Source organism: Mirounga leonina, unplaced genomic scaffold (genome assembly GCF_011800145.1).
Source record: "Mirounga leonina isolate KUSES-001 unplaced genomic scaffold, KU_Mleo_1.0 Mir_178, whole genome shotgun sequence".
Lineage (NCBI taxonomy): Eukaryota > Metazoa > Chordata > Mammalia > Carnivora > Phocidae > Mirounga > Mirounga leonina.
Window position 1 is genome coordinate 23,946,111 of NW_023270464.1, and position 13,053 is coordinate 23,959,163.

At 40.9% G+C, this 13,053-nt stretch overlaps 1 protein-coding gene across 2 annotated transcripts in view; it reads right to left on the bottom strand.

Moving 5' to 3' along the window:
* Window positions 1-13,053, bottom strand: part of IQGAP1 (IQ motif containing GTPase activating protein 1) — a 99,908-nt gene that overhangs the window by 57,201 nt on the left and 29,654 nt on the right. For both annotated transcript variants that reach the window (XM_035024188.1, XM_035024187.1), the window contains exons 3-5: window positions 9,068-9,224; window positions 7,609-7,686; window positions 3,120-3,196 (exon numbers count right to left, since the gene is read on the bottom strand). In XM_035024188.1, the coding sequence (XP_034880079.1) occupies window positions 3,120-3,196; window positions 7,609-7,686; window positions 9,068-9,224 (312 nt within the window). The remainder of the gene's footprint in view (window positions 1-3,119; window positions 3,197-7,608; window positions 7,687-9,067; window positions 9,225-13,053) is intronic.

The following is a 13,053-nucleotide window of genomic DNA, read 5'->3' on the forward strand; positions in this document are numbered from 1 at the left end:
ATGAGGTTTTTCTGTCGCTGCAAATCCAGATGGGAGACGGGGCCCACCGCACACAGTGAAGTGGGCGCCTGCCTGGAGCACTGTTGTCCTGTCCTATACGGTGAAGACGAGGCTCCAAGCACGTACAAACTGCCTACATATCAACGGCTGCCGACGCTTCAGGAAAAACACTCCGGGGAGGAAAGAAATCATAAATGACCAACCAGAACACACTGCACAGTGAAGAGAAATGAGTAACAACAGCAGACTTCCTCCCTTTCCGATTCTGAGAAAGGCACGGTTAATTCTTTATCTCCAGTTCAGAGGCTTTGGGGGCCTGGGAGCCAGGTGCCGCTGCAGAGAGCCATGGCTGCGGATCGCCCAGAGAGGAGTTCCACCGGCCCGGCCCCTTGCTGGCCCAGTGCAGATATCCATGGTAGGTACAACCTTCACAAGGTTATCAATACAGACAAACCTCACTGTTAACACTGAGCCCATCACAATACTCAGAAGTAATCTGATTTTGGCTAAGACACATACATTTGAAATTGCTACAGTCTGAACATTCCCCTAGATACCACCCACTGCTAAGTATTTTTGAAAAATTCTTATGTTACTCTTGTTTGTCCAACCTTATGCCATGTACCTTGGAGGGAAGGAAAAGAAATGTAAGGCATGACCTCTGTCCCTAAGAGGCTAATGATGTAATAGAGAGAAAGACAGTAAACATATGAAAGAAACAATAGAACTAAGAAACAAAGAAACACAGGAGTTTAGACAAAGGAATGAGCGGGAGTCACTGGAAATCACAAAACCTCAACAAGAAGGTGGGAACTGAATTAAAACTTGACTGGATACGCTGAGACAAACATGAAGAGTCCTCTGATAAAAGAAAGCACCATTTCCTTTTTTCATTTATAGGGCAGAAAATATCCCCTGAGCTAGAGAAGGAGAAGGAAGATTTGTTACAATGTATGATTTTGACACATTTATTGACTACCTACTACAGCGAGGCGTCTAAGCACTAGAGACACAAATAACAGAAATCGGTCTTCCTCCAAGGAATCCACAGAAAGCAAGCAACAAGAACAAATAACCCAAGGAGGATGCAAAAACCCTATACTTGAAGTAAGAGGTATGTGCAACTACTAGAAGAGCACAGAGATGGGAAAGAGCTAATTCTGTCTCAGGGAGAAAAAGTAAAAGAAGGCGTCCAAGAACATGGCGTTCCACAGTAGCAGCTGGAGCAGAATGTGGGTTAAACTAGGGAGTAAAAGGGCATTCAGGCAAGAATGAACCAAAGGCAGACGAGTGTGGCTATGCACTAGTCCTCAGCTACATTTTTTCTTTTGTGGGTTTCACACGGGTTCCAGGGATCCAAGGGTCTGGCACATTTTCTATCGAACTGGAGACAACAAGGGTTTTCACAGGTCAATATGATAAATATATTCATATATATAATTAACATTTATTAAGCATACATACAGGATGCCTTATAAAATGGGCAGCCCGGCAAAGAAACCCCATCAGCATGTCCTGCTCACTTCTACCACCTTCTCGTTTAGCCCTATGGACATCAGGTAAATTTGTACCACTCTGGTATGGTGCTATCGTATCTACTGAACCCCACCCTCCCTCCACACAGATCGCCTCTTCCTTCCAATACAGTACTTTGCTGATTCTAGGAGCCAAGGGCTTGAAATTAAGTCATCTTCAAAATTTACTAAGAAATTATGAAAAAACTATACTTTGTTTCATTCTTATTTATCATATTTGTTTGGCATAAACATTACTTAACAAACTGGCTTGGTGAGGACCTAGAAAACGAAATAAATTAAAAATCAACCATTTGATAGTTGAAGGCATTATTTGAAGATGTTGATAAAATTTAATTATACTACTAAAGTATTAAGACATGGTGAGTGTATTCTGTAATTCAGCTACTGGCTTGTGACAAAACAGTAAACAGTGAAAGTTTTGAAATGTACATACTTTCTTGTAATTGTTAAGAGATTTTAATTAAAAAGGAAGAAACTACATCCCAGCTGAAATGCACAGTTCACAGAAATACTAGATCAACAATGAAAGACTATACTATGTTTTCAGAGCCAAATTATCTGCTATTACGGGGATAAATAAATCCCTTCTCCCTACTCCCTAGAAAAACACAGCTGCTTCTCACCATTTTGTTAAGACAACAGTATCCTATTCTATTCGGAAATCCTGAAGCTAATGCAAGAACTTTTTTGTTATACCATGGACAAAAGGCTATGCATTCAATTTCGAGGATATTCCTAAACTGCCTTTTTTTTTAAATTGAGATAAAATTGACATATAACATTATATTAGTTTCAGGTGTACAACATAATGATTTAATATATGTATATATTGCAAAATGGTCACCTCAATAACGTCTAACATCCATCACCACACAGAGTTACGGATTTTTTTCTTGTGCTGAGAAATTTTTTTTTTTTTAAAGATTTTATTTATTTATTTATTTGAGAGAGAGAATGAGAGAGAGAGAGAGCATGAGATGGGGGACGGTCAGAGGGAGAAGCAGACTCCCCGCTGAGCAGGGAGCCCGATGCGGGACTCGATCCCGGGACTCCAGGATCATGACCTGAGCCGAAGGCAGTCGCTTAACCAACTGAGCCACCCAGGCGCCCTGTGCTGAGAAATTTTTTTTAAAGATATATTTAATTGAGAGAGAGAGAGAGAGAGAGAGTGTGTGCTCGGGTGGGGTGGGGGAAGGAACAGAGGGAGAGAGAGAGAGAGGAAGCAGACTCCCCCGAGTGGGGAGCTTGATTCAGGGCTTGATCCCAGGACCCTGAGATCATGACCTGAGCTGAAACCAAGAATTGGATGCTGAACCGACTGAGCCACCCAGGCACCCCATACTGGGAACTTTTAATATCTACTCTCTTAGCAACTTTCAAGCCTACACCACACCATTATTAACTAAAATCCCCATGCAGTACGTTACACCCCCAGGACTTAGTTATTTTATAGCTGGAAGTCTGTAATTTTTGACCCTCTTTACCCATTTCGCCCACCCCTAAGTCCCCACCTCTGGCAATTTAGCAATCTGTTCTGTGTGTCTACGTACACTGTTTATTTTACCAAGAAAATCTGATTACCTGAGTGCATGGATACAGTAGATACATCTTGGCATGTTCTTTCGATCATAGATATCTGTAGTTTCTGGGTAAAAAATCTGAGGAGGAATAAAAGAAGCAGAGTAAGGTATCCATCCACTGGATCATTCACCAATCACTAATTATACAAATAAAACAATTAGAAAACATTATTGGCATTCAGCAAGTAACTTCATTAGGGGGAACAGACAATTCATCCTAAGTAATGCAAGGAATAAAATGCTATAAAACAGAATAAAAAGCACGAATTGGAAAAGCAGGTATGTGAAAGTGATTTGCTTACTGCACTCAGACATGGGCGGATGACACCCAGCTCTCGTGCAGTTTAAATCAATGGCAAATGTAGGAAGCTGTGAAGGACTGCCATCTGCCCAGTTACTGTCTACCATGACTAGACTCAGAAATAACTCAACAATGAATATTTACTTAGATGCTTTGGGTTGTGTGAACTACTACATTTAGACATTGAAAAAAAGCTACAAAATACTAAAATGTGTTTTATGCAGGGACACCTGGCTGGCTCAGTTGACAGAGTGTGCAACTCGATCTCCAGGTTGTGAGTCTGAGCCCCACACTGGATACAGAGATTACTTAAAAATAAAATCTTTTAAAGAAATGTGTTACATGCTTGGGAGAAGAGAAAAGATACACAGATGAAGTAGCTGAAATAGAGGACATGTGTGGGAATGTGGAAGACCGGCGGTTCTCCTGGGTAGCACTTGCCACAAACAATCAATTACTTGTGTATTATCTGTTTGACTACATGCTACATGAAGGCAGGGCCAGGTCTATGCAGTTCACTGCCATATCTTCAATGCCAAGCCCAGAGCCAAGATCACGGAAGGGGTTCTACATTTAATGAATTAATGAATGAGGTTGAATAGGAGCATAGTAGATTTAGACTGGGTATAATCTTGAATTTCAAGATCTGTCTTCATGGTGATGTGGCACCACACAATTCATTCTATAATTTAGGGGGAGATAAGGTGATAGTGGTCTGGGGAAGTGAAAGACTGAACTTTGAGGCTGTCAGAAGAATCTGGATGAGCAGTGAAAGGCAGTAGGAAGAGTCCTGTAGCACCGTGTGCCTGTTAGAGCCCGAACCGCCGCCCTCGAGAGATGGAATGTACCAGAATCGTCTTTTTTGATAATTTTTCAAACTCTGCATGCTCACTTTCCAAGACGGAGATGCCATCATCTCCTGAAAGGTAAAGATCACAGTCGCATTGAGCCACCCTTCCCGAAAACAGTACAGAATACATTTTAGAAAGTAAAAGAAAAATATGGTTGGGTAGGGTAGGATGCAATCAGATTATGAGGACCTTGAAAGTCAGACAAGTTTGAACTTGATATGCAGGGCCCAGAGAAGTCCTAGCTCTGGAGCCAAGGATAAAAACAGAGCTCAGGAAGATCTGACTGGAGACAGGACACAGGGTACATTGAATTGTGGAGAAACTGAAACTAAGGAGATAGGCTGATAACCTCTTTCAATAGATAAAAGAAACATTTCAAATACATGAGGAAGGCTTAGAGCATAACTGCCATTTAGGAGTTCAAGGTAACCTCAAGATTCTGAGACGGGGTGACTGGGGAAATGAGGACAGGCTACCATTTAGTATAGAGGAAGGGAGGTTCACCTGGGGGAAAAGGAAGGTTTACTTTCAGATAGGAGGAATTCTAGCTAATAGAAAACTATCCAAGAACAGTCCAGCAGCCATGCGAAGACAATGTGTTTATCTTATAGCAGTCTTCAAAATAACTGAAACCATGAGAACAAGAATGTAGTTAAATAAGGACTGCATCTTAAGGAACCCCCACCACTAGGATTATGGGAGGTAGAACACACGAGGAAGATGGAGGAGTAGTTGAGCAGACTGAAAACGATTTAAAAATGAAAGTCAAGGGGTGTGTGGCTGGCTCAGTCGGGAGAGCATGTGACTCTTGATCTTTGGGTTGTGAGTTCGAGACTCACACTGGGTGTAGAGATTACTTAAAAACAAAATCTTAGGGGTGCCTGGGTGGCTCAGTTGGTTAAGCGACTGCCTTCGGCTCAGGTCATGATCCTGGAGTCCCGGGATCGAGTCCCACATCAGGCTCCCTGCTCGGCGGGGAGTCTGCTTCTCCCTCTGACCTTCCCCCCTTCTCATGTGCTCTCTCCCCCTCTCACTCTCTCAAATAAATGAATAAATAAAATCTTTTAAAAAAATAAATAAATAAAATCTTAGGGGCGCCTGGGTGGCTCAGCCGTTAAGTGTCTGCCTTCGGCTCAGGTCATGGTCCCAGGGTCCTGGGATCGAGCCCCGCATCGGGCTCCCTGCTCTGCGGGAAGCCTGCTTCTCCCCCTCCCACTACCCCTGCTTGTGTTCCCTCTCTCGCTGTGTCTCTCTCTGTCAAATAAATAAATAAAATCTTAAAAAAAATAAAAATAAAAAATCTTATTTTAAAATAAATAAATAAATAAAATAAAATCTTAAAAAAAAAAGTCAAAGTCAAAAATCACAAAATATTTCCTGGAAGAGGTGGCCAACAGGACCGATTATAATAAAAAGACAAAAAGGAGAAGAACCAAAAACTTACAACATTAAGTTTCTATAATTAGCCTATATGTACCATATTAAAATATTAGGGAAGACATCCCTGTGAACACTATATATGTATGGTCAATTACATATCCTACGTTATATTATGGGCAACAATTTTTAGGCTAAGTATCTTTAGTCCACACTACTCAAGTCTTCTGGACCTAAATCATGTAGGGTAGACATTTCAAGGCTGATAACCATGATAGCCCTCTTGTCCCTGAAAGCCTTTAGGGAAGTCTATGTTTGTTGCAGTTGTGGTCCAGGACAATATACTACCATTAGTAAACAAGAAAAGGAGTAAAATTAAATCATTAAAAAAGCATTTTGAAGTAACAATACTACTAGTAATAGCACATATTAACAAAGCTCTTAGTACCATTTTAAAGAGGTTAAATCATCATTGCCCATCAGGCATACGTAAGGAACAGGTACAAGAAGATACAGGTGCACAGAAAGGCCAAGTAGCTGTAAGAACTTGACACACTGCATTTCCTGACATGTGTGGGCCTAATTCTCAAACCTACCAGTGTGAGGAAGAGAGCTTCAGCACTTTGCTCTGAAAAAAAGAGGACAAAGGCTAGTCTTCTGCAAAGACTTGGCTCTGGATTTAACTCAATTCAAAACACAGATCTGCAAAACTGAGCTCGGCACTTATGCTAAATACCAAATGTTCACCTCCCAGTGATTCTAGCCATTTTCTGATCCTCCCCAACTCACTTTTTTCAATCTTTCTTTGGTTACAAAAATTCAGACTCTACAGGAAGTTATAAAGAAAATAAAAACTGCCCCTTAATCCCATCACACAGAAATGAAAACTACTATCTCCTTACAGACTTTTCCCAAGAATACTCACTTTCACGTACAAATAGCGATCTCACCTTCGCCAGAGCACAAACTCTTATAACCTTAGCCTGTTTGGGTTTTCCCCCCACCTCACCCCTCCCAGACAACTGCATTTGTCAATGAAGATTCGTGTCCCCCTTTCTAATGGCTTACTAGCGTCCGCCTGGCTGCAGCACAGTTAATGCCCCCACTGAAGGGACATGTGGTTGCCATCAATTTCTTCTATTCGAAGCAATGCTGAAATTTTCGGGCTTGTCTGATATGGGGGGTGGGATAAATTCCTACAAGTAGAATTCTCAAGTCAAAGGATATGGAAAACAAACAAGATGTCCATGCCTCTAGGAGGTGACAGTATAGGAAGGCCTTGAGGGTTCAGGATAGGACCGGGGGGGGGGGGGGCGGTTGCGGAGACTGGAGATGGCAATTTCACTAAGAGTGGCACTGAATAAAATAAACTCCTGAGCAGAACACTGGAGGATACACACTCACTCCAAATACTCATGCAGGTTCTGCATACCAATTGTACCTCAAGAAAGACATTTTAAAAAACAGAGAATACAGCTGTCACCAAAACAAGATATGAGAAGTAATTGCCATCATATTGCCTCTACAATTTGAAACATAAAACAATAGCCCATCATGCTCTCTTACAGATAGGAGTATTCTGCAGCTGGAAAATGACACTTTTAAAATATTTCCTAAAGTCAAATTTTAATGTAACAACTTTGTGAATAAATAAAATAAAAACACTGACTTGTATACTTTAAAAAGGTGGGTTTCACGGCATGTGATTTTTAATGTAAGTCTACCATTTGATGTAGTAAAAGTCAATGACATCATAGGGAATTTCTCTAGGGTGAGGTGAAGCAGGGAAAAAGAGAAAGAACAAAACTATTCCCTAAAACAAACAGAAGAAAGAGATCCTTTAGTACTTAAAAAAAAAAAAGAAAGAAAATCATCAAAGATTCAATTGAGAATAATTCTACAGGCAGAATGAGAACTAATAGCCGAATCTAAGCCGGAACTCTGAGGACCACGTAGGTTACCTTAGGCAATCCAATCTCATCCATGGCATTCAACCACTGAATCACGTTATCAGTATGTCTGAAGTGCAGGCCGGTTGCCTAGAACAAGTAAGAGACAATTAGGCGCTGTCGGCAATACTGCAGCGCATACCAAATAAAGACTCTCTTTGCACAAGTTTCCTTACAAGACTTTGCAAAGTCCCCTTAAATTGAAGGTCTATAGCATTATGTTCACCTTCCAATTCTAAAAAGCCAAATCCACATCTCAGCTCCCTTCACTTGAGAACCATCTGGAGAATCTTCCTGTATAATATGCTCTACAGAACACGATCTTTGGAATTCAATTATCCTGGATTCAATCCCTGGCTTGGCCATCTACTGGTGACATTGAGCAAGTTGCTTCACCTCTTTGAGCTTCATCCTCTCTAACACCTACTCTACCTGTGTGTTGTAAAGATGAAATGGGAAGATGTACGTAAAGCACTCAGGGTGGTATCTGGCATGTAGAAAATACAAACTGACACGGGGCGCCTGCGTGGCTCAGTCGTTAAGCATCTGCCTTTGGCTCAGGTCATGATCCCAGGGTCCTGGGATCGAGCCCCGCATTGGGCTCCCTGCTCAGCGGGAGGCCTGCTTCTCCCGCTCCCACTCCCCCTGCTTGTGTTCCCTCTCTCGCTGGGTCTCTCTCTGTCAAATAAATAAATAAAATCTTTTTAAAAAAAAATTAAAAAAGAAAGAAAAGAAAGTTTCTCTTTGGGATGTTCATTTTGGTTGAGGACCTACATCTTCCTGGTTGTCCTTTGAATATAAACATAAAACATAAAAACCTCTTTTGATTCTGTCTTTATCCTTAGCTCATTCCAAGTTCTGGCCCAACTCCTACAGTCAACCCGCTCACATCTACTCTTGGTTTTACAAGCTTCCACTATCTTTTACGCTCATCCTTTTCCAAATAGCTGCTCATAGGAAAGCTCCCCCACAACAGATTTTGGTCCTTGTCAACATCCCAACTTCATTTTTCTTTTTCAGGGCCCTGGGCCACAAGAATCAAAGCCTCTCACTTACCTCAATTTCTTGAAATTGGATTGCTTTCCCAATTTACCTCGAATTTTAATATCACAGAGGGACCTTTTCTTCCCCTAAAGTTGCATTGCTATTGCTTTCAATTTGCCAACGGATCTCAGTGCTTGGTTAAAATTAAACTTGTAATTTCCCCCTAGTTACTTCCTCTACCTTCTAAGAAATAAAACAAAATCATCAAGGACCATGAAGATTTCTAGACATACACCATCACAGGAATTGTATCAGAAATACAGACACCACCTTTTACTACTATACCTTCTCCACTCTGCCAGGTGTTTCATTTTGATGAACAAACACACTCATACATATTTCTCAATAACTCTGGTACGGGATAAAGTCCACTAACTTTCTCTTTTAAGTTTATGGAAATTTAAGCCCCAAGCAGGGAAGGCCTCACCTTGTATCTGGTCTGCTCTCGATCGTAAATTTTCTTCAAGGACACCACTTTAGGCGAGAAGAAGTTTCCCAGTTTGGCGAGGTAGACCCCATTCCTCAGCCCCTCCTCCAGCTCTGTGGTGGGAGGCAGGTCTTCCCCGAGGCATGCTTCCATCCACCTGCACAAAAGCGGAGAGGACAGGAGGAGAGAGGGAAGGTCAGATCCCCTCCTTAAGAGATTTTGAGCCTCATTTCTATTCTCCTTGCAGGAGTTTAAGTTCCACATAAGCGACGCTCTTTTAAGATCCAATTTCACACACATCCTTGTCCTGACCCAGTCAGATCTCAGAAGTGGGGAACTTAGGAAAATTCCCGAGCATCAAGGCCACCTTCTTCTCTACCCTGCTTTCCTCCCCTGCAGCAGCAGAACCAGCTGGCTCCCCACCCCACCTGCCCAGAAACCTCAGGCCCTAACCCTAAGTCACTCCTGCACAGAACCCCCTAAGGAAAGCCATGTGTAGCTGAAGCCAGCACTTCAACTGTTCAAAAATCTAAATGTATTTTCTCTTCCAGTTTCAGAATCCACAGAGAATTTCTAGGTTCAGATTTTAAGGCTGTTCGGGGATTACATGAATAGTCAATTATCTCAGCTAAAATAGGGAAGGAAATGCCAATGGAAGCAGTAAGAATGAATGGGTGTTTTTCAGAGATGGGGGAGGAGGCTGTAAAGGGGAAAAGAAAACTGTATTTTCCCCCAGAACAGAGGCCCAAGATAAACAACACACATCTGCATATATTTTCTACCAATAGAAATGTAGGTAACTAAAAATCATTTAAGGCGATTTTTTTTTTTTTAGACTTTGCTTTTTAATTTGAGAGAGAGCAAGAGCGGGGGGGGGGGGGGCGCGGCGGAGCAGACTCCCCGCTGAGCAGAGAGCCTGATGCGGGGCTCAATCCCTGGACCCCAGGATCATGACCTGAGCTGAAAGCAGATGCTTAACTGAATGAGCCACCCAGGCGCCCCGTATGCATTTTTATGTAATTCTTGTATTAATAAATTGCTTGAAGGATATACAGCAGACCTTAGATTTATGATATTTCTAGAAATTGTTACTTTTATAATTCAGAATAGATTTTCTTGTATTAATTCTAACTTCCCAAACTGAGATTACTGCTCAGAATTTTTACAACATAGTATAAGGAAAAGGAACAATTTCCCTGTGTCTCTCAAGTTCTATAAATAGTCATAGTATGTATTTAAATAAATACTGGCTGGGTGTATGCATGGGCCAGAGAATTTTCTGATTGTTCCCTATACCCGATGATACAAGTTTTTACCTCTGGCTTTTCTTCCAGGTCATAGAACTTAAATGATCACGGCAGGGCGGGGGGACAACAAATGAGTTTTCCAGAAGAGTTGCCATAGTAGTTAAATTAGAAACTAACTGGTAAGAGCTACAAAATCCAAACCTCTGCAAGAGCCCAAAGACCAGAAGGGCAATGTGGAAAAGAATGTAGGTCATTGGTATGGAAAACAGTTGTAGTCCAAGGATACATCTTCTATAATCAGCCCTCCAATATTTTATTGCTAAAAAGGATATGGCAAACAGCTGCTGAAAACCCCAGCTCTCAGGGGACAGTCTAACTTGTGTTCTCATTAACAGAAACAAACCTAGAGCAACTGCAGTCTAAGCCAAAAACAGCCCTTTACCATGTAATGAGGAAAAAATTATTTTATTTTCTCCTCAAAACAAGGTAAACATATAGGGAAGACTATGGATAAACAGCACAGTGCATGCTTTTGCCTTGAATCAGAGCTAGTTACCAAACGCATTTCGGTTCTCCTCTGAGATCATTACATGAAAATCAAAGTAAAAGGGAGGACCACAGGGTGACATCTCCCACAAGCCTTTATCTGCGCCTTCTCTAGGCAAACTGCTGTGAAACAGTCCTGATTAACAGCTAGACTTAGGAGTTTTGTACAGTGGAACAGAATACCTTGCACATCACAGAAATGTCAGGCCAGAAGAAGAAGAGCCAACTGTGATCTGCTGAAAAGGGGTAAGGGAGAGCTAGAATAAATAGGCAAAATACAGAAGTGTCTTTCAGCGGCCCCAAACCCAAAACTGCCCCCAAATTACCACACACAGGGTGGTGACCTCTGTCTCACAACAGAGTATCACCTGGTTCGTTTATAAGAATAAGTTAAAAAAAAATAAAATAAAGTAAGTTAAATCAGGACCAAATTGCTTCGAAAAATTAAGAGTACTAAGTAGGGTGCTATGTTACTCTAATTTTTTAATATTAGCAGAAGTCTAGATTCTACTATAATCCCAAGAAGATACAACAAACCCTCCTTTCTGTCCTCTACAGCCCATCTGAGATTTCCCCCTCTGACACTAAACCATAGAATCACAAGATGATAGCCAGGAACTTAAAGCACTTCTAGGGCAAATCTCTTTGTTTTGGGTTTTGTTTTTTAATAATAATATGTATACATTAGAGAAAATTATTAGATACTTCTCAATATTTTATGAATATTTTCCATGTTATTATATAATTTCTGAAGACTAAGTTACACAAAAATCCTACCAAGTGCTTAACTGGTCACCTATGTTGGACTCAGGTCACGTCCAAATAGTTTCAACTATTAAACAACACCGCAAGGAACATCTCTGTGCATGTCTTTAGAATTAATTCCTAAGGAAAGGACCTTAGAAGTCTAACTCCAAATAAAAAAATTAAACATTAAAGAAACTTTTTTTATTGTTCAAAAGCTTACCCAAAGGCTATACCTACTTGTACAACTCCCTCATTTTACAAGTATAAGGTCTATCTATCCAAGGTCAACTACTAGTTAGTGGCAAAGGCAGAATAACAAGACCCTGATTCCCAGTTAAGAATCCTCTTCACTAGACCACTGTTGCTCTTACCACGTCACTCCAAAAACCTAACAGGGCTGAGCCCCACAGGGCGGAATAAACAGGGCAAAGTGTGAGATATCCCATACAGGAAAAAGTCTAGTATCTCTCCACATTCTGTCCACAAAAGAGGGTTTTAAGTATTTTAGTTTAACTTTAAGTCCACACTGATTTTCAACTCAGACACAAAGCTTCCTTATAAAACGTAAGCATTTAATTTAGCTTTATAAATACATTTTTTTAAAGATTTTATTTCTAGGTAAGCTTTACAACCAATGTGGGCCTGAAACTTACAACCCCGAGATCAAGTCACATGCTCTACCAAATGAGCCAGCCAGGTGCCCCTTGCTTTATAAATACATTTTTAAATAAATCTATGCACAGATCCCTACATTACACCATTCACAAAAATCAATTCAAAATGGATTACACTCGAAGTAAGACCTGAAACCAGACACTCCTGGAAGAAAATATTGGAAGTAAGCTCCTTAACATCAGTTTTGGCAATGATATTTTTGGATTTGATAACAAAAGCAAAGGCATCAAAAGCAAAAATAAACAGAAGTGGGACTATACCAAACTAAAAAGCTTCTGCATGGGCAAAGGAAAGCATCAACAAAAGGAAAAGGCAACCTGTGAAATGGAAGAAAGTATCTGCAAATCACGTATCTGATAAAAGGTTAATATCCAAAATATATAAAGAATTCATACAACTCAACAGCAACAAAACCAAACAATCCAATTTACAAATGGGCAGAGGAACTGAATAGACATTTTTCCAAAGAAGACACACAAAAGGTGCTAAGCGTCAGGGAAATGCAAATCAAAACCTCAATGAGACATCACCTCACACTTATTAGAACAGCCATCAAAAGGGCAAGAGACAACAAGGGTTGGGAAAGATGTGGAGAAAAGAGAACCCGTGTAACTACTGGTGGGAGTGTAAACTGGTGCAGCCAGGAAGGAGAAATGTGGAGGCTCCTTAAAAAATTAAAAATAGGACTGCATATGATCCAACAATCCCAATTCTGGGTGTACAGTCGAAGGAAATGAAAGCAGGCTGTCAAAGAGAGATCTGCACTCCCAT